Here is a 27,821-nt window from a genome sequence, read left to right as displayed (position 1 = left end):
AAATGATAGTAAAATATATAAAAAAGTTGAGGTCAAAAGTTTACATACACCTTGCAGAATCTGCAAAATTTTTATTATTTTACCAAAATAAGAGGGATCATACAAAATGCATGTTATTTTTTAATTAGTACTGACTTGAATAAGATATTTCACATAAAAGACGTTTACATATAGTCCACAAGAGAAAATAGTAGTTGAATTTATAAAAATGACCCTGTTCAAAAGTTTACATACACTTGATTCTTAATACTGTGTTGTTACCTGAATGATCCACAGTCCCTTGTTTGTCCTGAACAGTTAAACTGCCTGCTGTTTCCTTCATGGCCCACAAATTTTTTGGCTTTTCAGCATTTTTGTGTATTTGAACCCTTTCCAACAATGACTGTATGATTTTGAGATCCTTCTTTTCACACGGAGGACAACTTAGAGACTCATAAGCAACTATTACAGAAGATTCAAACGCTCACTGATGCTTCAGTAGGAAACACGATGCATTGAGAGCCAGGGGGTTAAAACTTTTTGAATTTGAAGATCAGGGAAACATGTAAGTATCTTCTGGAGCTCCTGAAGGGCAGTACTAAATGAAAAAAATATATGATATTTAGGCAAAATAAGAAAAATGTACACATCTTCATTCTGTTTCAAAAGTTTTCACCCCCGGCTCTTAATGCATTGTTTTTTCCTTCTGGAGCATTAGTGAGCATTTGAAGCTTCTGTAATAGTTGCACATGAGTCCCTCAGTTTTCCTCAGTATGAAAAGATTGATCTCGAAGTCATGCAGTCATTGTTGGAAAGGGTTCAAATACACAAAAATGCTGACAAACCAAAAAATTTGTGGGACTTGAAGGAATTTTCTGAAAAACAGCAGGCAGTTTAACTGTTCAGGACAAACAAGGGACTCATGAACAACTATCGCTAAACAAAAAAACACAGCTGTGGATCGTTCAGGTAACAACACTATTAAGAATCAAGTGTAAACTTGAACAGGGTCATATATTCAACTATTACAGTATTTTCTCTTGTGGACGATATGTAAACATCTTTTATGTGACATACATCTTATTCAGGTCAGTACTGAATAAAAAAATAACATGCATTTTGTATGATCCCTCTTATTTTGGTAAAATAATGAACATTTTTGCAGATTCTGCAAGGTGTATGTAAACTTTTAGCCTCAACTGTACACTGCCCTCCAAAAGTTTGCAAAAGCCCTAGAAAAGTGGGGTTTTGTACAATATTGGCATGAATCCTGTTTCTTAAATTTTAAAAACTTAAATTTTCGATTCATCAAAATATCCACCATTAGCAGCTATTACAACTCTGTATAATCTGGGCCTAAATTCATTGCATTCTAAACTTAATTGGCAATCAATTGTTGAAGCTATTAAGGTGTGCTGACCCAAAAATCTTTTAAAAACCTGGGCCAAGTTTAAACCTGTAATCAAAATGAAAATGATTATTGCTGGTCTTCAATGATAATGTGAAGTTACTTTAATGTATTTGCACCAAAAAATGATAAGGATTTGTGCTGATATCGTCCAAAATCACACTTTGCCAGGGGTGTTTCCAAACTTTTGGAGGGCAGTGTCTATATAAAATGGACTAAACAATAGTCTTAAATACTAAACAAACAAGTTCCAGTGGCTAAACATAAATAGTTTAATAAATTAAATAGATAAAAATGCATGCTTAATGCATATTTCTAAACTATTCATTTACTGAAGTCTTGACATTCTCTATTCACATGTCTATAATGCCATCACTAAATGACAAGTGTCAGACATCTCAGGAATGTCAAACTTTAAGTCTGCTTGCATAATACAGAATGCGGTGCTTTTTATATTCAATTCATTGCAGTGTCTGTCACCATGACAACATACAGTACCTTTACCTCCACAATTCAAACACAGTCTGCGTGTGACGGTGACCTCATATGCCACGTCTCGAAATCAGGTTTGGCAAAGAGCCGGAATCAATCAATTGAGCACCAAGTCAAAAACTCCAGTTAACTTTCTCGCTCTCTCTCGTCTGAGTGTGGATCTGAAGATTCAAGTCTTATTCATAAGGATAAAAGGAATTATGGCAGTAAAAAAAAGGGCGGTCTCAAGGTGAGAACATCAAACTGAGAGCACTTGTGTTCGGTCTTTCGCATTGAAGACAAATGGATACTTACTGTAGTTACTTCAGCTTTACAACTAAAGACTTGCAGGGAAATGTAATCCGTGTTATTGAAAACACACGCATTGCTAGAAATTTCTGTATGGCTTTTAAAGGAAAGCCATTAAAGCTTACAAGCTTTAAACTTTTCAAATCCCATTCCAAATACACAAACCGCAATCTCTGTGAGCAGGTGACCATGTGAATTTACAGATTTTGTCACAAACCACAATGTGAGTAGAGAATAAATTACAATGAGCAGACAAGGCAAAACCTTCTTTAGAAAATCCAAAATCTATTGCATTAATTTCCGCACGCCATAAGCCAGCTTTTCCACGCTCAGCTCTTATAGATACGGGCAGATAAGTCTGTTTAGAACCCAGACTTGAAGCCAATTGTGTGCTTGTTCTCCCTTGGGTTTGGAAAAAGCTAAACTTGGAGATACGGCGCGCTCTTTTTATGAAAAGAGCTACGGTATCTGTAAATCCAACCGTGGCAGACGACACACGGCGTGCCCCGGTGAACTCTGGAGAAAATGTATTCCTCCATGCTCGATGAGGCCTCCAACACATCTGATCGTGCATTTGCGGGAAGGGAGCGACAGAAAGCTATATAAATTGGTTCAAGGTCAGGGAACGATGGAAACGCTGCCCGTATTGTTCATGCTCTGCGGGAGCCATTAGAGTGAATGGGGTTCTGTGAGATGGGGCTAGTCCGGCGCCAAAGGGGAATATCCATCTTTGGGTTGATAAATGATAATGGAAAGAGAAAGATATAGATATGAGTACTTCAGCCACATGTGGATATGATCTATATTAAATATTGAGATGCGGAAAAAATGGAAATAATCATGGTGGATGTTTTATGCTGCTTTGAATAAATGCATATTGCTTTTCCAGGAAAGGTGGCCATTCAGATTTCGTTCTGACTTGCATGTCGGATTTTACTTTGAACTCTTCGGTATTCCTGAATGAAAAATGTTGTATTTTAAAATATAGAAAGAGATATTTAATAAACTGCTCATCAACACAACTCGTTATAACTGTATATTTCAAGTACTTTAATACAATAATACTTTTTTAATACACTATTTAGTAGTTCAAATAATAATAGCAACCTTAAAAGCACAAAATATTGGATTAATTTTAATTTCTTAAAGCCAAATATAGTGAAACACTGTATTTTGAAGTAAAATGTAAAATGATTTTTTTTTTCTTTTCCTTTTTTATTTTGCTATCATTTATACACTATTGTAGTATTTATTCATATTAAAAGTACATTATTACAATATTGTACAAAAGTACAAAGTACAATATTGGCTTAATTTTAGTTTCTTAAAGCCAAACATAGTGAAATATATTGTAGTAAAAAGTATTAATTTTTATTTCTTTTCATTTTTTTTTATTTTAGGATCATTTATACATTATATTTACTTATTTATTTTCAGTTTTCATTTTAATTTAAGTTTTAGTATTTTTGTTTTTCAGTTGTAGTAATTTTAATATTTCAACCTAAACTTACTTTATTTCATTAGTTGATGTAAAATAAAAAAATTCCAAATAAAAGAGAAAAAGTATAATCAGTTGTTATAACTGTATATTTCAAGTACTGTAATAAAATAATACATGAATACAATACTTTAATATAATAATTGTGTAGTTCAAATAATAACAGTAACCTTGAAAGTACAAAATATTGACTTAATTTTAATTTTTTCAAGCCAAAAATAGTGAAATATATTGAAGTAAAATGTATAATTTTTTATTTCTTTTCATTTTGTTATTTTTAAATAATTTATACACAGTTTATACAGTTTTGTTATTTTAGAATAATTTATACACTATTATAATATTTATTCATATTACAAGTACAAAATATTGGCTTAATTTTAATTTCTTAAAGCCAAATATAGCGAAATATACTGTAGTAAATATATATATATATATATATATATATATATATATATATATATATTATTTATTTATTTATTTATTTATTTTTCAGTTTCATTTTCATTTAAGTTATATTGTTTTATGGTTGTAGTTATGTTAGTGCTTCAACCTAAACTTACTTTATTTCATTTGTTGATGTTTAATTTTTTCTTAAAAAAAGGAAAAGTATGATAAAAAGTTATTATAACTGTATACAAATACAATAATTGTGCAGTACAAAAAATAATAGTAACCTTGAAAGTACAAAATATTGTTTGAATATTATAAATATAAATATAGTTAAATACCTTGTAGTAAAATGTATTATTTTTATTTCTTTTCATTTTTGTTTTAGCATTATTTATTCACTGTTGTAAGTAATATAAAAATTGTAAATATATTTTTTAGTTTTTATTTTAATTTAAGTTTTAGTAATTTAGTAATTTTGCTTTATTAGCTTTATTTTTATTTTTTATCCCAGTAATTTTAGTATTTCAACCTTAACTTACTTCATTTCATTTGTTGAAGTTTTTAGTTTCTAATTTTGGTATTTTATATAATTATATAATTTAAGTTTATTTCAGTTTACAAAAATATTTTTTACAACTAAAATTACTACAACTGAATTTGGAATAAAAATTAAGCTAAAGCATATAACAAAATTACAAAAAAAAAAAACTTGAACTTATGAATAAATACTACAATACTGTATAAATAATCCTAAAATAAAAAATGAAAAAAAAAAAATAATAATAATAATAATAATAAAAATAATACATTTTACCACAAGATTGTTCACTATATTTGGCTTTAAGAAACTCAAATTAAGCCAAGATTTTGTTCTTTTAAGATTACTATTTTTATTTGTACTACACAATTATTGTATTAAAGTATTGAGAATATAATGAGTATAATAATGAATATAATAAATTACAGTAATTACACAAAATAAATAAAGTGAAACATTTGTTGGAAAATGTCATTGTGATGAAAATAATGTCACAAATAATGCATAAATATGGTAAATTTGACTTTTCTTCAATATTTGAACTCACTATTTTCTGCAAAAATGTTAGACCTGTAACAGAAGTTTTTCCAGTGCTGTCCGTCCTTTCCTTCTCAAAGTTATCTTGGTCGACTTCTCTAGTTGTGGTGCAGTACACATCTCTATGTGTGCTTCTAAGACAGGCATACCAGAAAGAACAAACATCACATCTTCCAACTGGATGACCTCTTTTTCATCTACAACCCCTTCCTCTCCTCTGTCGGGGTATTGTTTCAAAGTTCCAGGTCTCTGCCTGTGAGCAACACTTGCCCGAGGCAAAGTCTATTGGCCTTCCCATGAGACACAGAAACTTGTCTGGAGAAAGTGGCCCTCTGATCTGCATGAAAGCAGCATCTCCCAGCCAGAGGCTCAAAGAAACAGCAACAAATACGTAAAACAAATCAGCAAGCAAAACCACACAGATCCCACATTCCAATCTCTCACAACAGGCAGCTGTGTAAACCTGCCCTCAAAATATGACAAAGAGGCACAATAAGAAATCACAGGAAATATAAAGACATGAGCAGGGATTTTTGGAGGAGTGACAAGCATATTTTCACTACAGAGGAGCTTGGCACAGGAATCTGTTTGATGACTTCAATTTGTTTCAGAGGTGACAAGGGATTTGCATGGGGCCAAATGTTGGGATTTATTTGCATAGAATTCTCATGCCACAGTGACACCTTTGATTTTGTTCACCCTCACATTATCCCACTAGCACACTTTCTCTGTTAGTCATTTTTGTGGATGGACAGTACATACACCTATCCTACACGAAGCCCACTCCCAAAGTAAATGACAAAAAAGAATCTGAAATTTTGTTGTTTGATTTACTTAAATAAAATTAAATAAAATAAAAAAATATCAGATGAATGGTGTCCAATGACTTTCAAGATCCCAAAAAACTGAAAAAGTACATTAAAGTTGTTATAACTGTATATCTCAAGTGTCCTGAATTAATACAATAGATTTGTGTGAGGTAACTATTAAAATATGTTTGTTAATTGAAATAAATATGTATTGTTAACTGAAATAAACTGAAATACATTTAATCTGAAATTAAAAAATAAAGCTAACAGAAACTAATACAAATGACAAAATCACATAACAAAATGACCAAAACTTAAATTTAAATGAAAACTAAAAAATGAAAATAAATCAATTCAAAATATGAATAAATATTACAATAGTGTATAACAATACTAAAATTAAAAATTAAAAGAAATAATAAAAAAAATAATATATGATATTTCACTATTTGGCTTTAAGAAATTAATATTAAGCCAATATGTTGTACTTTTAAGATTATTATTGCTATTTTTACTACACAATTATTGTATTAATATATTGAGAATATAATAAGAATCACCACTGAAAATGCCAAGAATTACACAAAATAAATAAATAAATATATAAAATAATATTACAAAAAAAGTGGATGGTGACATTGACTTTTAAGATCCAATAAATAAATAAATAAATAAATAAATAAATTGAAAACATATGATTTATTTTAAGTGTCCTGAATCCATACAATAGATCTGAGTAAGGTAACTATTAAAATATTTTTGTTAACTTAAATATACTGAAATTATACTTTAACAAATGAAATGAAGTAAGTTTAGGTTGAAGAGCTAAAATTACAACTCAATCTGGAATTTAAAAAAATAAAGCTAACAAACACTAATAAAAATTACAAAAGCACATAACAAAATTACCAAAACTTAAATCTAAAAAACTAAAAAAACAAAAATTAAAATGAAAACTGAAAATATAAAATAAATTAATTCAAAACACGAACAAAATATCACAATAGTGTATAAATAAAAAAAAACAAAAAAAAAACATGATATTTTACTATCTGGCTTTAAGAAATTAAAATTAAGCCAGTTTTTTTGTACTTGTACTGTGTGCTGTATTAATATATTGAAAATATATTAAGAATCACCAATGAAAATGACAACAATTACACAAAATAATAAAATGTTTAGACATTATGTTGCCATGAAAATAATGTAATAAATAATTAAATAAATAAAGTTCACAAAACAGCTAATGTACACTAAAGCACTGATGCTATGTAATTAATTTATAAAGATGTAATATATATGAACAATGATTTAATGAATATTTTGCAATACAACGATGGAAATCTTCTTCCAAATCTTAAAAAAAAATATATCATTTTTAACAAATTCATTTATATAATCTGCTGATCTGAGCTAATTTACTCTAAAAAATAAAAAATAAAGAATTCATGGACAAATAAAATGACTCAAGAAAATAAAAATTCATTTATCTAGTTTCAATTATTTACTCATTTAATTATTTTTCTACACAAAGCAAGATGCAATGCAACCCAGGGAATCAGTGAATCAATTCATGTCCAACACGTTCATACATGTATGAACCAATTTAGTCAACCTAATCGACTTACTAGTGCTATATACTACACAGAGAGACCTTTATGTTTGTAAAAACAGAAATGTAGTGTTGTAGTCACACTACACCACTGGAACAACTACCTTGAAAAAAAAAAAAAAAAAAACACTATTTTGAAGACTACAAACTAAAAGTAACACTGGTCCAAACTAAATTAACCAATTATATGAAAGCAAACCAGACAGCCTTGGTTTCAGGCCCACTCAAAAAAGCTACAGCACCTCAAATTACTCTCACATCAAATAGACACAGGATTTATTCTTTCTCACGCAACTCTCAGTGTCTATCTTTGGAGATCAATAAAGCTTATGCCATGTGGACTCAACCCACTAATCTGGGCACAGGCAATCAAACCTCTGATGCATAAAAACCCAAAGTGTCACTCATAGTTTGTTACTCATAGTTTCATCATTCCATGATTCAAACTCAACTGATCAAAACATGCAATTAACAAATGTTAGCGAAAAATCACAAAAAGGCAACATTTATACCACAGCTAAATGTGGACCAAAATCAATGATATGTGGATGTAGACAAAAATTGAATGTGATATTTTCATTTAAAAGGTCTATCTATCTATCTATCTATCTATCTATCTATCTATCTATCTATCTATCATATATATGTGACCATGGACCACAAAACCAGTCATAAGGGTAAAAATAAGCTGTCCATTGATGTATGGTTTGTTAGGACAATATTTGGCTGAGAAACAGCTACTGTATTTGAAAATCTAATACAGTAAAAATCTAAAGTTGTCCAAATGAAGTACTTAGCAATGCATATTACTATTCAAAAATTAAGTTTTAATATATTTCCAGTAAGAAATTTACTAAATATCTTCATGGAACATGATCTTTGCTTAATTTCCTAATGATTTTGACCCATACAATGTATTTTTGGCTATTGCTACAAATATACCCGTACTACTAATGACTGGTTTTGTGGTCCAGGGTCATATATATACATATATATATATATATACACACACACACGTTAGTGTCACATGATCTTTCAGAAATCATTCTAGTAAGCTGAATTGATGCTCAAAAAAACGTTAAAAACAATTTCATTACTTATATTTTCAGTAGAAACCATTATTCTTTTTTGATTAATAGCATTTTTAGTTTAGAGTTTAAAAGACCAGTATTTATTTGAAAAATATATATTTTTGTAACATTATAGGTCTAATTGTTACTGTTATAAATGTTAATCCTAATGTCATTTCTTATCAATTTGGTGATTTTTTTTTTAGTAAAAGTATAAGTTTCTTATGATCACTGTGTATTCAAACTGTACTGAAAAAAAAATAATTCAGTTAAACTGAAAAAAAATGTAATTGTTGGATTACCCTGAGACAAAATATTACATGATGCAAATATGATTGATAGATCAATAATATCATCAATAGTATGATTTTTACAATAAACATGCCAGGGTTGTGGTGCTTTATGCATGCAGGTCACACAGTTGCCTGTTCAGACCGGTGTCTGATATGGGCCACATTTAAAAGGTCATGTCTACAACCTCACAAAAACACCAGATCTGAGCAGAGAATCTGAATTCTGCTCTGTACTATGCAATATGATAAGAATGCCATTGTTCATGATACTAATGAGGGCAATGGATGAGCTACAAATGCTCACCACACATGAAAACTAAACGTGCATTCCACCTGGTACAGAGTCAGGTAGCGCACACACGTACCTGCGTACGCATCCACACACACGCAAACCAATTAAGATTCATATTACCAATTCATATTCACAAGCACAGAGGCGTGTGGAATATGTGGTGTGAAATGTGATAACATACGATACACAGCTCAATGACTTGCTAGTAGAAAGACAAACACGCTGGATATACGCACGCTCTACATCCGCACACCGACAGCTTTGAAGAAAAAGATCACACAATGTGATTGCATAGTTTTTCAATATAGAGAGTCGTGGAGGCGAGTCATTTGGTGTTCTATTAGCATTTGTATGCGCCGTGCCAGCGGTAGGTCGGGCAGACAGTGCTTCTTAGAACATAACACCTCACGGAAAGCAAAAATTGTTTTGTGAAAATGCTGTTTACAGAATCCCCACTGGGCCTCGCCTTTACAAGCCATGAATAACTTGGTCACCAAATGATGGGTTTCTGGGTCCCGCTGTCTGCCTTTTCACCTGTGAGTGGTCTACATAAACCAGACATACAAAATAAAAGCATGGGAACAAAGACTGTGTATGAGCTGACTGCTGTATCGGGATGATCTAACCCCCAAATTAATCCCAAAAGAAGATGTTCTTTTAAGATTATTTCACACCCACAGTTAAGTCTACTGATAGCCTGTCAAAGACACAAAATTGCAGGAAAGCCCACAGTAAATTAAAAGGATATTCTGGTATATTTTAGTGCTGTCAATCGATTAAAAAAAACAACAACAACAAATTAATCGCACAATTTTCGAAAATGAACTGTGATTAATAATGATTAATCCCACCTAACATTAATGTTTTTAAATATACTTTTATATTGCAGTAATTTCTAGGGCTGCCCCCTAATAGTTGACTAAGAGAGGCTTGGTCGACCAAAATTTTATTAGTTGCTTAGTCGCAGAAAATAATTTTATATGAAGTGGCGAAGTCAAGCAATCCGTGACAGACAGATCGTTAACGGCTGGTCTATGTGGTAATACAGTACATCGGGCAGGACATCCAAACGCTCACATATCATTCATCAACTTCAAATATGGCTTTTCATCTAAAAGATTTATGTAGTAGCAATTTAACGTTAACCAAGAAAAATGTGTGCTATTGAAGTGAACGTCCAGAGTGTGGAAGCTGAACATTCGTGCGTTTACCGCATGACAGTTGGAGGCACTGGTGCGGTCTCTTGTTCTTAAGATACTCTGTAATTTTTGGTCATACAGATAAGAGTAATACATCTTTTGAATCCGTAAAGACTCAGTTTATTTGTGTGCACTTAGAATAACAACGAAAGATTGCCCTTTTGTAAAATAAAGCAAACAGGATGCACTTCCGTCTCGTTCTCCATGTATACTTGCCTTACAGACATGAAAAAATGTCTACTTTAAATGAACCAATTCAAATGGAAAACAAACATTCTCAGATTATGTAATTCGTATGAAACACACATACAGGTGCATCACTGCAGAGATGACGAGTCAGTGTCGCCAACTTTATCTCTTAAGCCAAAAATCAAAGAAAGTGCTAGTTTATCAATAAATGATTAAAATGTTAATGCAGTCTCCTTGCTGTTTTTTCCTGACACATTCATAATGATTATATCTGCCCGTGCCCTGTGCCAAGCGTTTTTTGTGCTCTTAGTAGGCTCATTATTATGATTTATATGGTTTATGAATAAACGTACGACTAGTGTAGTTGGTTAATGCTTAAAATGAACGACTACTAACCAACCAGAAAAATCTTTAGTCGAGTGGAACACTAATAATTTCACATTCAATTTAAAATTAATGTAGAAACAACATAAAGACAGCATATTGTTAATATTTGTTAAATATTTTTTATGACTGAAGGCAAGTATCACTGATACCAATATTACTGATGTCTCTAGGAAATTGTTATTTTTCTCCTAATATTTAACCACTGACTATAGCCTTTCTGTAGACTACAGCTATCAATTTAAACATTTAATAGATTTGAATTAGAATTAGATTTGAAAAAATAACTTCTAACTCAAGTGAACTTAAAACAACCTTCACATAAACCTATTATTTACCGGTGTCATTCAGCAAGTAGGAAATATACAGAAATTGGATAAAGTTATCACCCACTAAATACTAAATTAAATATATATGATTACTTAAAGCTACAAAAATTTTGATTTCCTCTTTTTCAAGTTGTTCTTTGATTAATAGACATCACAGCAGCTGGGTTATTATCTTATTTGGCAGCTATTACTTTAAGAGCTATCGCTGCTGAATGTGACACGAATCTGACACGCATGCCCGTAGTTTCATTCACTCTTTGCATATGTGCGTACAATTGAAGCACATGTTGTACGTGTGCTGGAGTGCGCGTCTGAAAAATCTCCCATTTGATGTAGTCATAAACACATTCTGCGACTAAAAAAAAAAAAAAAAATGAGAGAAACAGCAGTTGTGAGTGGGGTGGCCAACCCTAGCCCCACCCATGTGAAAACTGCATTAAATATTTTTAACGCTGTTACAAAATTAATTGCCTGCATTAATGCGCTTGTTTTGACAGCACTAGTATATTTTAAATGTAATGTACCAATGAGTTTGAACATGTGTATGCGTGAATGACATCTGACAGATGCAAAAGGGCAAGTTGAAGTGAAAAACAATTCTGAACTTCTGAGATAAAGTTTCAGAAGAATGATGAACTATGAATTATGAATATTTATAGCACACTTTTTGTCAGTTTTAGTACCTAATGGCCTCAGTCCCTTTCTGTTTTCACATTGTGAGAAAAAAAACATGAAGAACATTTTAAAAATCTAAAAAATCTTTTTCTACTAAAGGACCTTTTGTGGAAAGATAAAGGTTGTTCATGGAACCATAGATGGCATTAAAGAACCTTTTTTTTAAGTGAACTTTGCATGAGGAAAAAAAATCATAAATGTTTGGAACAATTAAAACTGTTGTTCCAAGTACTAAATATTTATGTATTTATTTATTTATTCATTTATTTATTTTAGAATTGAAACATCAGATGTGTCAGGTGGATTTTGGAATTAGTAATTGAATGCTTTTTGTTTGCAAAAATCCTGCTCCTTATTAGCAGCTGATGGCAAAAAGCTCTTCACTGACTGGAAGAAATTTGTAATCAAAGGCGAAAAAGGTGGGCAAATTAAACAGCTCAGCTGGTAAGGGAAAATGTCAAGTGGTTTGTTTATAAGGCTCAAGCATTGAACTTGCACACACACACACACGCTCCTAACTAAGCTACTGACAGCTAGAAACAAACATCTCAGGCCTGTTAAGTTCAACTCACCTGCTCAAATGTAAAACCAAATCACGATTTAGCTACATTCACCTACGCCTTCTCCAATTTCCTTTCATTGCATCATTTTCTGTTTTGATTTACCTCAGTGGAATGCTACAATGTCACTTTGTGTCTTTTCAGATGGTGTCTCAGATGGATAAATCAAATGGCATAGAATATGGGAATTAGGGTTGTGCAGGATGACGGCAAAAATGAGTCAAGCTCTGCCTGTTTTGCTACTGTTATATATACATATATATATATATATATATATATATATATATATACGTATAAACAATATAAATATAAAAACATACATATATTTTTCTATGTATTTTTCTATACATATATGTATCTGCAAGAAGTGATGAATAAAATGCAAGAGTGATGAAAAGAGAAGCAATTTGGGAATACAGAATAGGATGTCAAGTCGACAATTCATTTTATATTAGTTTTATGACTTTGAGTGTTTTGCTTTTAACTTAAGTGTTGCATCATGTGAAGATGATGCCAAATCTCTCATTTATGAATCAGATTTTTTCCAATAAAAAAGTAAAAAAAAATAAATAAATAAAATGAGATAAAGTGGTTTATTTATATAAATATGAATAATAAAATAAAATAAAATAAAATAGACATACCAATACCCTGATATAAAATGACCATGATATTTAAAAAAAAAAAAAAAAGATAATTAATTCAAAAATGAAAATTCTGTCATTATTAAACCAGTTCTCTCACTGTATGGAAAAAAGAAAGTCGTACAAGTTCGGAATGATATGAGGGTGATAAAATAAAATAAAATAAAATAAAATAATATAAATAAACATACAATACGCTGATATAAAATGACCAGGACACGTAAAAAAATAAAATTCTGTCATTATTTACCTGTATGAATATTTTTCCCTCTGCAGAACAGAGAGGAAAAAAAAGATATTTTGAATAATGTTTTGCAAAACATTGGACCTCACTGACTTTTATTGTATGAAAAAAAAAGAAAACCCTACAAGTTTGGAATAACATGAAGGTGATGCAATAAAATATTAAATGAATAAATAATAAAATAAAATAAAATAAAATAAAATATATATAAAAAATAAATAGACATACAATACGCTGATATAAAATGACCACGATACGTAAAAAATTAATATATGTAAAAAATATTAAATGAATAAATAATAAAATTAAATAATAAATAAATCAAAAATAAAATAATAAAATAAAATGATTTTGTGATCATTTATTTACCCTTATGTCTTTCCAATCCTGCAGAACACAAAACAAGATATTCTGACGAATGTTTTGCCCAACATTGGACATGTACGAAAAAGAAAAACACACAGGTTTGGAAAGACATAAGGGTGAGTAAATGATGAACAAATTTTCATTTTTGGGTCGTATCTTCTGCCAGAAAAGGGAAATCATGTTGCTTGAAGTGTTCCTTGAATCATGACAGCATGCTGAAGAAACTCAAATCTAAAATAATGAGCCTGGCCCTGAGTCAATGAGAACAAGAGAAACAGACAGGGAATTAGAATGCAGCGTGTGTTTGCCTGAAGTGTGTGTGATGCTAAGGTAATCACATGCTAACTGGGTGGGCGATCAGGGTGGAGTGACGTTTGTGTGTGTGTGTGGCAGACAGCTCGCCCCTGTCACTACGCACTGCTGTGAGAGAACAAAGGAAGATGCCTAGCAGGGGATGGAGATCATTGCGGTCCCCTCTCAGCATTCTGAGCAGTCGCCCTGCCAAGCCTCGTCTTTTCAGGGGCAGACCTTCCTCGTCTCTGCTGTTCGGCAGGTTGCACGACCTTTCCTGTCAGTTCGCCGTTAAAAGGGAGTACAACACTACAACAACCAGCGCCACCCACCACTAACTGAAAATACAAGGGAAGAACAAAGATCCCTCAGTGCAAGAAAGTCAAGTACCACCAAACACAGTGTCTTTTCTGATCCGAGCATGTGTTGGGAGATAATGTAACCGAACAGATTAAAGGAATAGTTCACCCATAACTGAAGATTCTGCCACTATTTGCTCAACCTCATGTCATTCACTTTCACTGTAATTGCACGGAAAAGAGCGGCCAGAGTGGAGGAAAAGAAGTCTGGCCTGGAAAGACATGAGGTGAGTGAATTTCCCTTTGAAAGGGAACTTCAGTCTTCAAATACACGGCGCATTTTGACAACACTGAAAGTGAAGTTCAGAGAACTTTCATGAGATTTATTCTGCTCCTTTCAGCAGCTGAAAAGTTGCAACTGCATTTTCAATGTTGTCACGCATTAGCATATACGCTGCTGATTTAAAACACACACCTACTCACTCCTTTCCACATTTTAGAAAAATATGTGAATCAGATCATAACTATTTTATATTTTAGCTCTTCAAAGTCACTACTACTTTATCTCATTCTCTCAACCGACTTAATGAGGGTCATCAGGTGCTTTTCAAACAGTACTAAACAAGCTGCTGGACATTTGCAGGCTTCTTTTCCTCAAAATAAAATAAAATTAAATAATAAAAAATAAAAAAAATTATTATTGATCATTTGTGGCATCTGTGGATTGCATCTTGTTGGCTTGTTTTCTTCAAAATAAAAATAAAATAAAATAAAATATCTGCGAACTTGCTGGCTTCTTTTCCTCAAAATAAAATAAAACAAAACAGACACAAAACAAAATTAAATGAAATATAGAATAAAATAAATTAAAATACGTTCACATGTGGATCTGGGTACTTGCTGGCTTGTTTTCCTCAAAATGAAAATAAAATAAAATAAAATAAAATAAAATAAAATAAAATAAAAGTATTATTGATCATTTGATCTGGGTACTTGCTGGTGTGTTTTCCTCAAAATGAAATGAAATAAAAAAAAATGAAATAAAATTAAATTAAAATATTTATGGCATCAGTGGATCTGCGTACTTGCTGGCCTCTTTTCCTCAAAATAAACAAAACCAAATAAAACAAAACAAAAAATGAAATGTAAATGAAAAATATACAATAAAATAAATTAAAATACATTCAAATACACATTATTGATCATTTGTGGCATCTGTGGATCTGGGTACTTGCTGGCTTGCTTTCCTCAAAATAAAATAAAATAAAATAAAATAAAATAAAATAAAAGCATTATTGATCATTTGATCTGGATACTTGCTGGTGTGTTTTCCTCAAAATGAAATGAAGTGAAATAAAATAAAAAATGAAATGAAATAGAATGAAATAAAATACATTAAAAATAAAATAAAATAAAATAAAATAAAATAAAATAAAATAAAATAAAATAAAATAAAATAAAATAAAAATAATAAAAGCATTATTGAGCATTTGTGGTATCTGTGGATCTGGGTACTTGCTGGCTTGTTTTCCTCAAAATGAAATGAAATGAAATAAAAAATTTAATAAAATAAAACTAAAAAATAAAAGTAAAAAGAACATAAAATAAAATAAAATTTAAATAAAATAAATTATTGATCATTTGTGGCATCTGTGGATCTTTCTCTTACATTCCATAAAAGTAAACTACAGTAAACGATTTGCAGGACGTCATCTCACAAAGTTCTAGCTGATTAAACACTTCAAAGGAGGTAAAAAGCGCTAATTTCACACAGACAGTGTTAAGTATGAGAAATGGAGCTGCTTCTCCGAAACAGATTATGATTGATGTAAAAGAGCCCTCAGGTAAAAAAAAAATAAGAAAGTATTAATAGAGATAACAGTCACCTTAATTGCTCCTTAATGAAATATAAAATAATTCAAGATATGAGTTTTGAATGCATATCGCCATTTCTTCTCCTTATACATTAATTAACAACAAAGACTCAAGCGATAGATGAGGGGGGGTGAACGTTTTACTTCCCTCCAGCCCTAATTGTCTCTTTTAAGACACTATGAGTGGAAAGGATCATTGACTTAAATGGCGTTGCACGGTATGAACTTTATAGGTTTGTAACTAGTTGGTGTCGACTAAAAAGGTACTGGGGAACAATATCCATAGTATTTCCCTCAAATCTTCCACCTCACAAAACACAAGGGCTAATCTTGTTAAAATAAGTAATGAAAACATTTGTCAATGATAATAAGAATGTGCGTCGAAGATTGACATAAACAATAAATTGTTACATAAAGTTGTTCATTTTGTTTTCTTTGCACAAAAAAAAAAAATATTCTGGTAGCTTCAAAACATTATGCTTGAACCACTGATGTCACATGGACTATTTTAACGATGTCCTTACTAACCTTTCTGGGCCTTGAACATGCTGCTAAGAATGCTGAAAAAACGTGCATTCTTAAATGGCCACAACTGCAGTTGCATTGCTGTCTATGCAGGATCAGAAAGTTCTCGGATTTCATCAAGAATATCTTAATTTGTGTTCCGAGGATGAACAAAGTTCTTACAAGTTTGGAACGACATTAGAGTGAACAATTAATGAGAGAATTTTTGGGTGAACTATCCCTTTAAATACATGTATGACTTGTTTTAAAGGACATTTTCATTAAAAGACTAAAATATTATCTTTTTTTAAAATAACCTTGTAAAACACATGAAGCCTATCAATCAATCAGTCAATGAATCAAATCAGCCTTAATGTAACACTGATAAGGCAAGAGCTCACCATCACACTTCTTTAGCTCTGTTTTTCTCAAAGTAACACTCAGTATTTGGCTTTTTGTAACAAGCCATTTTCAACTGTGCAGTACAGAGCCCCTCTGGGTCAGTAGCCTCCCGTAGAATTTAATTTCAGACTAACTTTTCTGGGCCTTGAACGCGTGGCGCATTGCATGCTGCTACGTGAAAAAAACGTGCATTCTTAAAGGCCACATCTGTAGTTGTATTGTTGTCTATGCAGAATCAGAAAGCTCTCAATTTCATCAAGAATATCTTAACTTGTGTTCTAAAGATGAGCGAAGGTCTTACAAGTTGGGAACGACATGAGGGTGAACAATTAATGACTACCCTGTTAAAAAAAACAGGATATGCTGGTTAGGTAGGTTTTGATGCTGGGATGCTGGTTTTAGCTGGTCCTTAGCTGGTTTATGCTGGCTTTTCACTGGTTTAAGCTGGTCCTGGACCAGCACATGACCAGCTAAGGACCAGCATAAACCAGCAAAGGACCAGCATAAACCAGCAAAGGACCAGCATAAACCAGCTAAGAACCAGCATAAACCAGCAAAGGACCAGCATAAACCAGCTAAAACCAGTACCCCAGCATCAAAACCTACCTAACCAGCATATGCAGGTGTTTTCAACAGGGAGAATTTTCATGTTTGGGTGAACTATCCCTTTAAATACGTGTTTGACTTATTTTAAAGGACATTTTCATTAAAGGACAAAAACTAAAATAAAAAATTGTAAAAAAAAATTGCATTGTAAAACACATGAAAGCCTATTAATCAATCAGTCAATGAATCAAATCAGCCTTAATGTAACACTGATAAGGCAAGAACTCACCATCACACTTCTTTAGCTCTGTTTTTCACAAGTAACACTCAGTAATTGGCTTTTTGTAACAAGTCATTTTTAATCGTGCAGTACAGAGCCCCTCTGGATCAGTAGCGTCCCCCAGAATTTAATTTCAGACTAACTTTTCTGGGCCTTGAACGTGTGGCACATTGCATGCTGCCACGTGAAAAAAAAAACGTGCATTCTTAAAGGCCACATCTGTAGTTGCATTGTTGTCTATGCATGATCGGGAAGCTCTCGGATTTCATCAAAAATATCTTAATTTGTGTTCTGAAGATGAGCGAAGGTCTTACAAGTTCGGAACGACATGAGGGTGAACAATTAATGACTACCCTGTTAAAAAAAACAGCATATGCTTGTTAGGTAGGTTTTGATGCTGGGATGTTGGTCTATGCTGGTCCTTTGCTGGTTTATGCTGGCTCTTTGCTGGTCCTGGACCAACACATGGCCAGCTAAGGACCAGCATAATCCAGCTAAGGACCAGCATAAACCAGCTAAAACCAACATCCCAGCATCAAAACCTACCTAACCATCATAAGCTGGTTTTTTCAACAGGGAGAATTTTCACTTTTCGGTGAACTATCCCTTTAAATACGTGATTGACTTATTTTAAAGGACATTTTCATTAAAAGACATAAACTAAAATAAAAAAATAAAAAATTGCATTGTAAAACACATGAAAGCCTAAAATCAATTAGTCAATGAATCAAATCAGCCTAAATGTAACACTGATAAGGCAAGAGCTCACATCACACTTCTTTAGCTCTGTTTTTCTCAAACTAACACTCAGTAATTGGCTTTTTGTAACAAGTCATTTTCAGTTGTGCAGTACAGAGCACATCCGGGTCAGTAGTGTCCAGCAGAATTTAATTTCAGACTAACTTTTCTGGGCCTTGAATGCGTGGCGCACTGCATGCTGCCACGTGAAAAAAAACGTGCATTCTTAAAGGCCTGTATCTGTAGTTGCATTGCTGTCTTAAAAGTTTGAAACGACATGAGAGTGAACAATCAATAAAAGAATTTTCATTTTTGGGTAACCTATACCTTTAAATGCATGTTTGACTAATTTTAAAGGACATTTTCATTAAAAGACAAATTGTTTTTAAAATTAGCATTGTAAAAACCATGAAAGCCAATCAATCAATCAGTCAATGAATCAAATCAGCCTTAATGTAACACTGATAAGCCAAGAGCTCACCATCACACTTCTTTAGCTCTGTTTTTCTCAAAGTAACACTCAGTAATTGGCTTTTTGTAACAAGTCATTTTCAATTGTGCAGTACAGAGCACCTCTGGGTCAGTAGCGTCCCGCAGAATTTAATTTCAGACTGCTATAAATTGTATCAGTCTGCCAAAGAATAAAGATTTAGATTTCTCTTGATTAAATCTCCCATTCTTAGTTATCAGTACATTCAAATTAATATTTTTCATCTTAGTATGCTATCTTGCAAGCCGATCACCTAATTTATATTCAAAACTATCAAGCAAACAGCAGACAGCCCTTCCTTTCGGAACTGCCCGCTGGATCCCATTATTTACTTTAACAATTGCTCCCCTGTTAACTAAACTACACAGTCCTTTTCTTTGTAACTTGGACTTTTCTTTCACTTTTCTAATGATCAGTCCTATTATTCGGTAATATAATTTGCATCCAAGCTTGTTGCAATCTCCGTAACGTCTTTGCAGACAGTCCCCTGGCCTATATACACAGGAATAAGGAACCAGACTTCACAAAGAGGAGCTGCCATGCACGCATCAAAAGTTCTTAATAAGATACTTTTACCTGCAAGGCACCCCAGGAATGACTGCAGAACCAGCAGTTTCCATAGCAACTTCATCTTCACTTTGGTACGGTCAAAGTCAACTCACATCCAATCACGAATGTATGGAGGCCTCTCTGTGGTTTCTCGTTCTTCACTCTGCAAGGAACACAAAAATTAGGTGTTAAGTTTGATTTAAAGATCCTCCACTCTGGTAAAGTTCTTGTAATAGCTGACTGAGTTCAAATGCAGGATGCTGCCATAACGTTTCAGTCTTTAAAAACTGATTCAGTTCTTTTTGATACCTGAAATGAACATGTTAAATTTGCTTTTCATTATAAAGTTATGTTCACCACTTTTGATTACTGAAGTACATTTACAAGAAGGTACCATTTCAGGTTTAATTTAATGTGTTACTTGCCTTTTCTTTGTAATTGTAAAATTTACTACACTCTAAAAAATGCTGGGTTCAGCCTGATCTGTCATTTTATTGGGTTAGTTTTTGAATATTTTTACCCAGGTGCTGGGTAGTTTTTCTGTAACTAAGCTGCTGGGTCATTTTTTCCAACCAACCGCTGAGTTGAGCCTGTCTCAGACGAAACAACCCAGCTGCTGAGTTACAATCGCAGTTTTTGAGTCCTCTACAGAGATGAGCGATTCTCAGTGATGCCGATTCGGTGCACCACTCCAGCGAAATAAAGGTTTGTATACATTTTATTCCATTTATAAAGGCTTTACTGTGCTGTAAATTCTATTATTTTATGCAATGCAACACACAAGGATGAGATGTTAGTTAAATGCATCTTAAGTGTTTGTTTTCGCATGATGGAAATGCCTTTTGCCTTGCATAACATAAATTGATTTTATTCATTATAATACTAAATTCAATTTGATGTTAAAATATGTTTTCTAATCTCTGTACTGTTTATTTATGGGCAGGTTATGGAGTCAGTCACAGCATCTTTCAGCTGTGAGTGAAAAGTGAGGCGGCGGTCTGAAGTTGTGGTTCCCCCGGCGAACAGCATCTCATCACCGGCTCAGATTTCGGCAACACGAGAATTTGCACTATTTTGGTGAAAAAGGATTACAGAGAACAGCTGAATACACTTAAATTAAAATTTTCTTAAAATTTTATTTCTGTAATGCTTGTATTGTAAATCATGCTGTATATTCACATGAACTCAATTTCTCTTATATCTTTTGTCCATGGTTGTTCTTGCTTAACAATAAATGTTCATCTGATTATTGCTGTTGCCTCTAGTAATTATGTGTGATTTTTTATTTTAAGCAGCAATATAGTCATTTTAAACAACAGCTGATTTAAATAAAACAAGCCAGCATGTTGGCTAAAAACATTTAACCCAATCAGTTTGGTTAAAATAACCCAGCATGTGCTCTGTCCAATATTTACCCAGTGCTGGGTTGCCAAATAACCCAAGTTGGGTTGTTTTTAACCCAGCATTTTTTAGAGTATAGCAACGTCTGAGTGAAAATTGTTTTTGGGTGTATTTAACATCTGTGACATACTGCCAAGTGAAGCTGGATAAGCACCAACCAATAAATAAATAAATAAATAAACACATACATTTATCTAACAGGAGTTAACTGGATTGTGAAAAGTGGTCTCAACATATGACAGTTGATTGGATAAATAAATAGAGCAAGTTATTACATTTTGATGAAAGATCATAAAGATTTTCTGGTGACACTTGTGGTGCAGAAATTACACAGTTCATCTTTGAAGGGAAAAAAACAGGATATACAATCATTTCATATTTCATCTAGCATAAATTTAGTTCCTCTATTCTAGCTTGTAAAAAACTTCAGTAGTGCTGGGCGACATGCCGGTTTAAACAGTAAACCGGTTTGAATTGCGCATGGTGTGCAATTCAAACATGGTACAACTGGCTAATCAACATAGCGTCGTCAATTGAGAATTGAGAGGAGATCCCTGTTAACTCATAAATTATGACTAATGGTTGAAGATCTTCTAGAACTATTAATAACACACAACTAATTATTTAACTGGGAAATAAACCTACTGTAAAAGGCCATTAACAGAAGCCAGAGACAATGAAGACAGATACAAAGAAGAGAAATTACTGTAGCGATCTGATCAAGCGCACTGTTTACGATGAACAAAATATTGGAAGAAAATCATAAATGCTGAACTGGGGGTGAGGGGTTTATATGAATGTAACTCTGAGGAGAAATAACTATCTTCAGAAAAGTTTTCTTTTCATCTTACCTCCATATAATGTAAATTAATGTAGTATTTAAATGCGCAACTGCTTTGTTTATAGCAGTAACGAAGGAAACGCTGTATTGCTGCTGTTTCATAAGCGCCACCTGCTGTCAGAGAGTGAATTTACATTCGTATTCAAATTTTACAATCTACTTGACATTAAAAACTGCTCATGCCCCATGTTTGTTTGGATTTTTTACTCATTTGTTTGTTAGAAAGATGCTTTTGTCCAAAGCAATACATAGAAACGGTCTTCTACCTGGGGTAAAGGGCATTGCCAAAGGGCAAAGTGGTGATAGAGGATCTGCTATTGACAGATCTTGATATAGAAAAAACCCATATCCGCACATCACAAAAAAATTCTGATATATATAAAAGCACAGTCAGGGAAAAAACGTGATAAAAGTGAACAGGCCAGAATCCGTAGAAAAATGATGATACAGTTTTTGGTTAAACTGCCCAGCACTAATTTCCAGTTGCAGTTGTGTGTCATTATGGTCTTGATTTAATACTCTACAATGTAAGTTGTGGAGCTTTTTTATATCAGTCCCAAGCTAAATAACGCTTTCTTTCACACTCTGTACAGTTGAATACATTTGTTGAATCTTCACATGACAAACTTCGATATCTACTGTGCGCTTGGTGTGGTTGAAGGATGTTTGTAGTGAGAATGAGAAGAGGAAGCGTTGTTTTTGGTTCTGTTTTTACTTCTCAGTTGGAGTCCCATAGGGATCACCATGGAATCGGGACCAAGCGCACACATTGTGTTTGGGAAAGGAGTAATTCTCTATGTGCTTCAAACCTTTGACAGTGCAAAAGCACAAAAGTTGCTGGAAAGGTAGTGGAAATCAATGGGGTCTACTGTAAAGTCCCAGAATCCCCAAGCATTACCTTAGCCTTCTTTAAAAAACTCCTAATTTAGTGAAACAAACAATGGGTTGAATAAATGGACAACCTCATTGTGTTTATGTTGTATTTTAGGGAATCGAGGCACAAAATATTGTATATTTTTAGCTGAAGATTTATTATTTCTTTAAAGGATAAGTCCACTTCCAGAACAAAAATGTACAGATAATGTACTCACTGCTTTTTTTTTAGTTAAACATTTCAGTATTTTTTCTCCATATAATGGACTGCTATGGTGCCCCAATTTTGAACTTCCAAAATGCAGTTTAAAAGCGGCTTCAAACGACCTTAAATTATGTTTTAAACGATCCCAGCTAAGGAAGAAGGATCTTGGTTATTTTCATGAAAAAAATACAATTTAAATACTTTTTAATCTCAAACACTCATCTTGTCTTACACTCCCTGAACTCTGTGTATTCTGCCTCAAGACAGTTAGGGTATGTCAACACACTCCAATCATATTTTCTCCCTCAACTTCAAAAATCATTTCAAAATCATCCTACATCGCTGCAGAAGTACCGACCCAGTCTTTACAAAGTGAACATGCAAAGAAGATCGAACACCCTCAACAAAAAAGGTAAAACAGTGATATAGGACGATTTTGAAGTTAAGGGAGAACATGAGATGGGAATTTTTCGACATACCCTAACTGTCTGGAAATAAAACCGTTCAGGCAGAGTGAGACAAGATGAGCGTTTAATATTAAAAAGTATATAAACTGTATTATTTTTATGACCCTTCTTCCTCGGCTGGGATCATTTACAACCGTATTTGAGGTCGTTTGAAGCCGGATTTAAACTGCATTTTGGAAGTTCAAAATCGGGCACCATATCCGTCCATTACATGGAGAAAAATCCTGAAATGTTTCCATCAAAAAACATAATTTCTTTACAACTGAAGAAAGAAAGACATGAACATCTTGGATGACAAGGGGTGACACTATCTGTCAATTTTTGTTCTGGTCCTTTAAGTAAATATAACAAAAACAAGCAGAGATGACAACATTTCACACCATAATCAAAGAAAATGATGCATACTAGTAAACCCCATTAAGATCAATAATTTTTTTTTTTTTTTTTACTTACATGTACACACAAATATTTTAGTTCAATTCTGTATCATACTAAAAAAACAATGAGATTCTATCAATAAGAATAAGATTTTTTCACATTACACTAATGAGAATTCTGCGAGAATGTGCTAATTTATCAAAATGTCACACTGTATAAACTCTACTGTATAAGCTTCATTTTCTTCACGCAAATATTCTTTGATTTTGGTGAAATATCCCCCAGACTTTACAAGATAAAAGACGCTTAGTTCCAAACCTTGAGGTGTGCAAAAACAAACAAACAAATAGGTAAACTTCGCTCCACTGGCAGCAATATAAACTTGAAAAATCAGAGCAGAAACACGGATCAATCTAATCTTTGAAGTGCATATGGATTTCGCTGTGCTCCTCAATACCACTCTCAGATTCCTGTTCAGACCGGCTGTCTGGTGAGGGTGAATTGAGGGGCGTTGGGTTCTGAACTACCGACTGAGAAAGACGGATGTAAATGGGACGCGGCGTGATTTATGCAGCATTCTACAGAGTGAGCAGAGCAATCGTGAAAGGGAACATGTCAAGAGTTGCCTTGAAAAAAGCCAAGTTCAGCTTTACAAGGAGGAAGAGCGGGAACGAAATGACTTGGAAGCATGACTGCCGCAGCGGACAAGTCTCGCAGTTTGCAGTTTATTAATTCAGCAGTGTCCAAACTAAAAAGATGCTAACACCTTTCCGCTCGAATATCCGGACTAACCCTGAGGCATAATTTCCAAAGAGCTTTCCAGAAGGGTTGTTGAGATTGAATCCACTTTATTTCCTGAAAAGCAATGCCACAACTTAAGCTAAGGATTTGTTGACGCAGATCATGTCTAATATCTTATCTCTATTTCAATCAGTCCAGGTCACCCTCCACCCCTCCTCTACCTTAATCTGCTCTCACATACTGGCTCTCTTTTCCTGTACCTGGGTTAGAGGGATATTGTCTTTCATCTGAAACCAGAGCAGCCAAGTACAGATAGTCTTCAGACTCAAAATCAGCTGGATCTACATTGATGTGATGTGCGGATATGGGTTTTTTCTATATCAAGATCTGTCAATAGCAGATCCTCTATCACCACTGTGCCCTTTGGCAATGCCCTTTACCCCAGGTAGAAGACCGTTTCTATGTATTGCTTTGGACAAAAGCATCTTTCTAACAAACAAATGAGTAAAAGTTATATTTCTTATATATTTATTGTCATTTAAAAGGAATGGCTCCCAAAAATGTCTATTTTGTCATCATTTACTTATACTCATGTTGTTTCAAACCTGTATGGCTCTCTATCTTGGCAAATTCAAGCTGCTTTTTTGGCACACAATGAAAGTAAACAAGGACAAACTCCAAAAATAACAGAAATACCATAGTGATATCTTAAAACTGTAATTAAAAAAAATCAAAGTACATTATATTCCATATTTTCTCAAGCCAAAAAATACTCAAGTATTAATTAAAATAAAGCATGAAGCACTAATTAAAATTAAGATGTGATTTTGAGTGAATAATGTATTAAATGTTGCTCTGTTCCTCTCACAGGCTAAAAATAATTTTAAAATATGCTGTATATATAACAAGCCCAAAGTTTGGAATAATGAAGATTTTTAAAATGTTTTTAAAAGAAAGTTTTATGCTCACCAAGGCTGCGTTATTTAATTGATTAAAATACTGTAAAAATATATTAAAAATATATTTAAAATATTATTTATTCCTGTGATAGAAAAGCTGAAGTTTCAGCAGCCATTAGGCTATGTCAAATGATCCTTCAGAAATCGTACTATGCTGATTTGGTTCTCAAAAAACATTTCACCTATTATCAATGTTGAAATACACCAGTCAAAAGTTTTTGAACAGTAAGATTTTTTTAATTTTTTTTAAAGAAGTCTCTTCTGCAGCAAAGTGCAGCAAAAACAGTACAATTTTGAAATAATTTTACTATTTAAAATAACTGTTTTCTATTTGAATATATTTTAAAATTTAATGTGATTTCAAAGCTGAAGAAAAATCATTGTAATATTCCGATTTGCTGCTCAAAAAACATTATTATTAAGTTGAAAAAATGTTGTATTTTCTTCATTTTTACTGAAAATAATGCTTTTCCATAGAAAAACGAAGACGTAATATTTTAAAAAAAAAAATGTTTCTTGAACAGCTAATCAGCGTAACAGACACTGAAGACTGGAGTAATGATGCTGAAGATTTAGCTTTGATCACAGGAATAAATTACATTTTTAAAATATATTAATATATCAAAAATATTCCACAATATTACTGCTCTTTCTATATTTTGGATCAAATAAATGCAGGCTTGGTAAGCATAAAAGACTTAAAAAAAAAACATTAAAAATCTTACTGTTCAAAAACTTTTGACTGGTAGTGTATATTGTAAATATACTGTAATATATAGTCCCTATCTCCAGTTCTATTGTATGAGGAAAATATCCATAAATGTTTGGCCCAACATCTCCTTTTTGTTCAATGGAAATGATGCAGAAACAACATGAAAGTGAGTAAACGATGACAGAAATTTCAGTTCAGGCTTAACTATTTCTTTAAATTATGATAAATACTAAATCACATCAAAACAGCAAGATGACACACATCACCTTACATGTATTTTACAGCAAAACAAGCAATTTAAACAGTTTGCTCAGAAAAAAATGCCTCTTGAACATATTCATTCGGGAGGTCTCCATTAGCATGCTGTTTCCAAGTACAGGTTAACCGTGTGATTGATTGGAAACGCGAATGTGAACGATCTGATGACATGCTTGCGCTGAAACCCTCTAAATAAGAGCCATTTCTTTCTTTTTTCAAGGGGGTCAAGGGACAAAAACAGCATTTAGATGAGGACCACTGAGCTTGGCCATCACAGGCATGCTGATTCGACCACAAGCTTTAATTTGCAGCTGATACTGAGACATGACTGAGAAGGCCAACAAATGAGGTGGAGAATCCAGACCGCAGAACAAGCTGCACAATTGATCCAGCAGCGTATGGGGTTAATGTGCTATTTCAAGACATGTGTTGATCAAATCTAGTGCACTCATGCTTCTCATCTTACAGTGTGAAATGTTTTATTGTCTCCTGTTTGTTCACAAATTAAATGCTTAATCTTATGCAGTCAAGAACATCTCACAACACTCTCTCATATAAAACCTTTCTGTAGCGAATTTCAAACTACACAAAGAAAACGACTGCAAGGTTGACATTGATTTGTACAATTCAATGCATAAAGTTAATATTGAATAACCTACATATAGAGACACAATATTTCCAGTCTCTTTTTGCATCACCAATAAATATTGTTCCAAACAAAGCCTGTATAAAATCACATCTATAAACAAAACACTTGAATGAATCAATGAGTGAAGAGTGAATGATTTAAGGACTCACTCATAAAGACTATCACTTGTTCTAAAAAAAGAAGCTAACACACAAACTGACAGTCTGTCTAAAGATAATCAACTGTTGTACAGTGTAATGTAAATAAAACATTAAGGCTGAATCTACTTAGTTACGTCTTATATCATTCAAATATGAATATGATATGATTATTAAACTTCAAAATGATATGATTTCAGTGAATATGAGCGCTGCACATTCTACACGCACGGAGTTTCCAAAGCAGTTTATAATCAGTAAATACAAATCATTTATGCCAAATGATTGCTTATGATCAACTGGTCGACTGTGACAAATTATGATGTTTATTTCTAATTGTAAATGGTTGTAGGATTGTATATTTTATCTCCCATGACTTTTTGGATGCGCATCCAGCAATAGTAAAGCATAGAAATTTCAAAATAAGA

At 32.9% G+C, this 27,821-nt stretch overlaps 1 protein-coding gene across 2 annotated transcripts in view; it reads right to left on the bottom strand.

Moving 5' to 3' along the window:
- The window catches only part of cntn4 (contactin 4), a 192,820-nt gene that overhangs the window by 147,085 nt on the left and 17,914 nt on the right, over positions 1-27,821 (bottom strand). For both annotated transcript variants that reach the window (XM_051112477.1, XM_051112478.1), the window contains exon 2: positions 19,800-19,935. In XM_051112477.1, the coding sequence (XP_050968434.1) occupies positions 19,800-19,854 (55 nt within the window). In that variant the 5' untranslated portion in view covers positions 19,855-19,935. The remainder of the gene's footprint in view (positions 1-19,799; positions 19,936-27,821) is intronic.

Source organism: Labeo rohita, chromosome 6 (genome assembly GCF_022985175.1).
Source record: "Labeo rohita strain BAU-BD-2019 chromosome 6, IGBB_LRoh.1.0, whole genome shotgun sequence".
Lineage (NCBI taxonomy): Eukaryota > Metazoa > Chordata > Actinopteri > Cypriniformes > Cyprinidae > Labeo > Labeo rohita.
The sequence above is the reverse complement of the archived record's forward strand: the minus strand, read 5'-3'. Positions and strand labels throughout refer to the sequence as shown.